Source organism: Camelina sativa, chromosome 3 (assembly GCF_000633955.1).
Source record: "Camelina sativa cultivar DH55 chromosome 3, Cs, whole genome shotgun sequence".
Classification (NCBI taxonomy): Eukaryota; Viridiplantae; Streptophyta; class Magnoliopsida; order Brassicales; family Brassicaceae; genus Camelina; species Camelina sativa.
The window spans coordinates 2,644,599-2,647,539 of NC_025687.1; the positions used below are offsets into that span (position 1 = coordinate 2,644,599).

Genomic DNA, 2,941 nt, shown 5'->3' on the forward strand with positions numbered 1-2,941 from the left:
TACCTGCTTAGCCAAACCGGTGATCTGTTGCAAGTCACCAACTGCGCCAGTAGTCACCTCAGAGTCACCAAAAATGACTTCTTCTGCGGCTCTACCACCGAGTCCACCAACAATTCTTGCAAAGAGTTGCTGCTTGGAGATAAGAGTAGGGTCATCTGAGGGAATGAACCAAGTCAGACCTCTTGCTTGGCCACGTGGTATCAATGTGACCTTTTGGACAGCATCATGTCCTGGAGTCAAAGTTCTGCAAGAACGAATAACGAACTTCAAACTAAGCACTTTAATACACAAGACATTCTTCTAATCTCAATTGTGACTTACCCACATACGGCATGGCCAACTTCATGGTAAGCAACCAAGCTTTTGCTCTTCCCATCTGTCATGACTGTTCCTTCCATGCCAGCTACAATTCTATCAATTGAGTCATCAATCTCTTTTGATGATATTGCTGTCTTTCCACGGCGGCCAGCCAATATGGCAGCCTCGTTCAAGAGGTTTGCAAGATCAGCTCCACTAAATCCAGGCGTTCTCATGGCTATTACTTCAAGTGAAACACCATTTTCAAATTTCTTATTCCCGGAGTGGACCTTGAGTATGTCTGTTCTTCCCTTAACATCTGGAACATCAACAGATACCTGCATCAACAAGAACACACGCTAAGCAACCAGCAATAAAGAGGATCAATGGAAATTCCCAGATACAGGGTATTCCAATCAAGTATGTATATAATATACCTGCCGGTCAAACCGCCCTGGTCTTAGCAAAGCCGAGTCAAGAATGTCTGCTCTGTTGGTTGCAGCAACTAGNGGTTTTCAGGTGGGATTTCTGTGAATTCAGATAGGATTGCTCGGAATTCATCACCCGACATTGTCTCTTTCTCAAGAAGTACTTCAACAATCTTGTCCATGGCTTCACGATTGTTTTTAATGTGGCTCAAAGCTATCTCATATGCTCTGTCTGATAATGTCTTTACCGCTGAATCGATATCATTTGCTAGCTTCTCAGACATTGAGTTTCTTGCCATCATCCTCATAATGACATCGCTTTGACCTGATGAGTCCATTAGCGACCATGGTCCAATTTCAGACATCCCAAATGTTGTCACCATCTGCAGGTCAATAACCCGATACTATCAATTATTTTTATTCAGTTTTTAGGCTATAAGGAACAAAAACTGAAGCTTGGACTGTAGTTACCTGCTTAGCCAAACCGGTGATCTGTTGCAAGTCACCAACTGCGCCAGTAGTCACCTCAGAGTCACCAAAAATGACTTCTTCTGCGGCTCTACCACCGAGTCCACCAACAATTCTTGCAAAGAGTTGCTGCTTGGAGATAAGAGTAGGGTCATCTGAGGGAATGAACCAAGTCAGACCTCTTGCTTGGCCTCGTGGTATCAATGTGACCTTTTGGACAGCATCATGTCCTGGAGTCAAAGTTCTGCAAGAACGAATAACGAACTTCAAACTAAGGTGTTTAATAACAAACACATTCTTCTAATCTGAATTGTGACTTACCCACATACGGCATGGCCAACTTCATGGTAAGCAACCAAGCTTTTGCTCTTCCCATCTGTCATGACTGTTCCTTCCATGCCAGCTACAATTCTATCAATTGAGTCATCAATCTCTTTTGATGATATTGCTGTCTTTCCACGGCGGCCAGCCAATATGGCAGCCTCGTTCAAGAGGTTTGCAAGATCAGCTCCACTAAATCCAGGCGTTCTCATGGCTATTACTTCAAGTGAAACACCATTTTCAAATTTCTTATTCCCGGAGTGGACCTTGAGTATGTCTGTTCTTCCCTTAACATCTGGAACATCAACAGATACCTGCATCAACAAGAACACACGCTAAGCAACCAGCAATAAAGAGGATCAATGGAAATTCCCAGATACAGGGTATTCCAATCAAGTATGTATATAATATACCTGCCGGTCAAACCGCCCTGGTCTTAGCAAAGCCGAGTCAAGAATGTCTGCTCTGTTGGTTGCAGCAACTAGGATTACACCAGTGTTACCCTCAAAACCATCCATTTCAGTCAGGAGCTGATTAAGGGTCTGTTCTCTTTCATCATTACCTCCACCAATTCCTGTTCCTCTTTGCCTACCAACAGCATCTATTTCATCCACAAAAACAATGCACGGAGCATTTTCTTTGGCTTTTTTGAAAAGATCGCGGACCCTTGATGCACCAACACCGACAAACATCTCAACAAACTCAGAACCCGAGATGGAAAAGAAGGGTACACCAGCTTCACCAGCAATGGCTTTTGCTAACAGGGTTTTCCCAGTACCAGGAGGGCCAATAAGGAGAACACCTTTGGGGATCCGGGCACCAACAGCAGTAAACCTCTCAGGCTTCTTCAGAAACTCCACCACTTCCATGAAATCTTGCTTAGCTTCATCGACTCCAGCAACATCATCAAAAGTTATACCAGTGTTTGGCTCCATCTGAAACTTTGCCTTGGACTGACCAATTTGAAGTGGGAAACCAGGACCACCAGGGCCACCCATTCCACCAGAAGACCTTCTCGAGAGAAGGAACAAACCGCCAATCAGGATAACCGGGAATGCAAGATTCCCAATCAAGTTGAGTATTGGAGAACCTTGGTCCTCCTGAGCATTATGTGATGCGAAATCAATATTCTTTGCCCTCAACTTCTGGAGAAGCTCCTGACTTAATCCAGGTAGCTGCACGCGTACACGCTGAATCCTGTTACCTAACTCAGGAGAAACAGCCTCTACAATAGCTATAGTCCCATTCTCATACAAATCTACTTTCTCAACCCTTCCCTTGTCTAAATACTCTAGGAACCTAGAATATGACATCCTAGACGAAGAAACACCTTGCCCTTGTTCGTCTGCATTTGCTTTCCCACTTGCAAGCAAACCCACTCCAGCTGCAGTGTTTCCTAGTAAGAGTTTAAAGAAACCTCTCCTTCC

At 44.3% G+C, this 2,941-nt stretch overlaps 1 protein-coding gene and 1 long non-coding RNA gene across 3 annotated transcripts in view; one reads left to right on the forward strand and one right to left on the reverse strand.

The window, feature by feature from the left end:
* Positions 1–907, forward strand: part of LOC104764289 — a 2,196-nt gene extending 1,289 nt beyond the window's left edge. The window contains exon 2 of the long non-coding RNA XR_763744.1: positions 817–907. This is a non-coding gene — a long non-coding RNA (uncharacterized LOC104764289). The remainder of the gene's footprint in view (positions 1–816) is intronic.
* The window catches only part of LOC104764295 (ATP-dependent zinc metalloprotease FTSH 8, chloroplastic-like), a gene marked incomplete at its 3' end in the record, with an annotated part of 2,786 nt that continues 1,379 nt past the window's right edge, over positions 1,535–2,941 (reverse strand). The window contains 2 exon segments of one of the 2 annotated variants that reach the window (XM_019243317.1): positions 1,535–1,828; positions 1,928–2,931. In XM_019243317.1, the coding sequence (XP_019098862.1) occupies positions 1,535–1,828; positions 1,928–2,931 (1,298 nt within the window). 2 annotated transcript variants of the gene reach the window in all.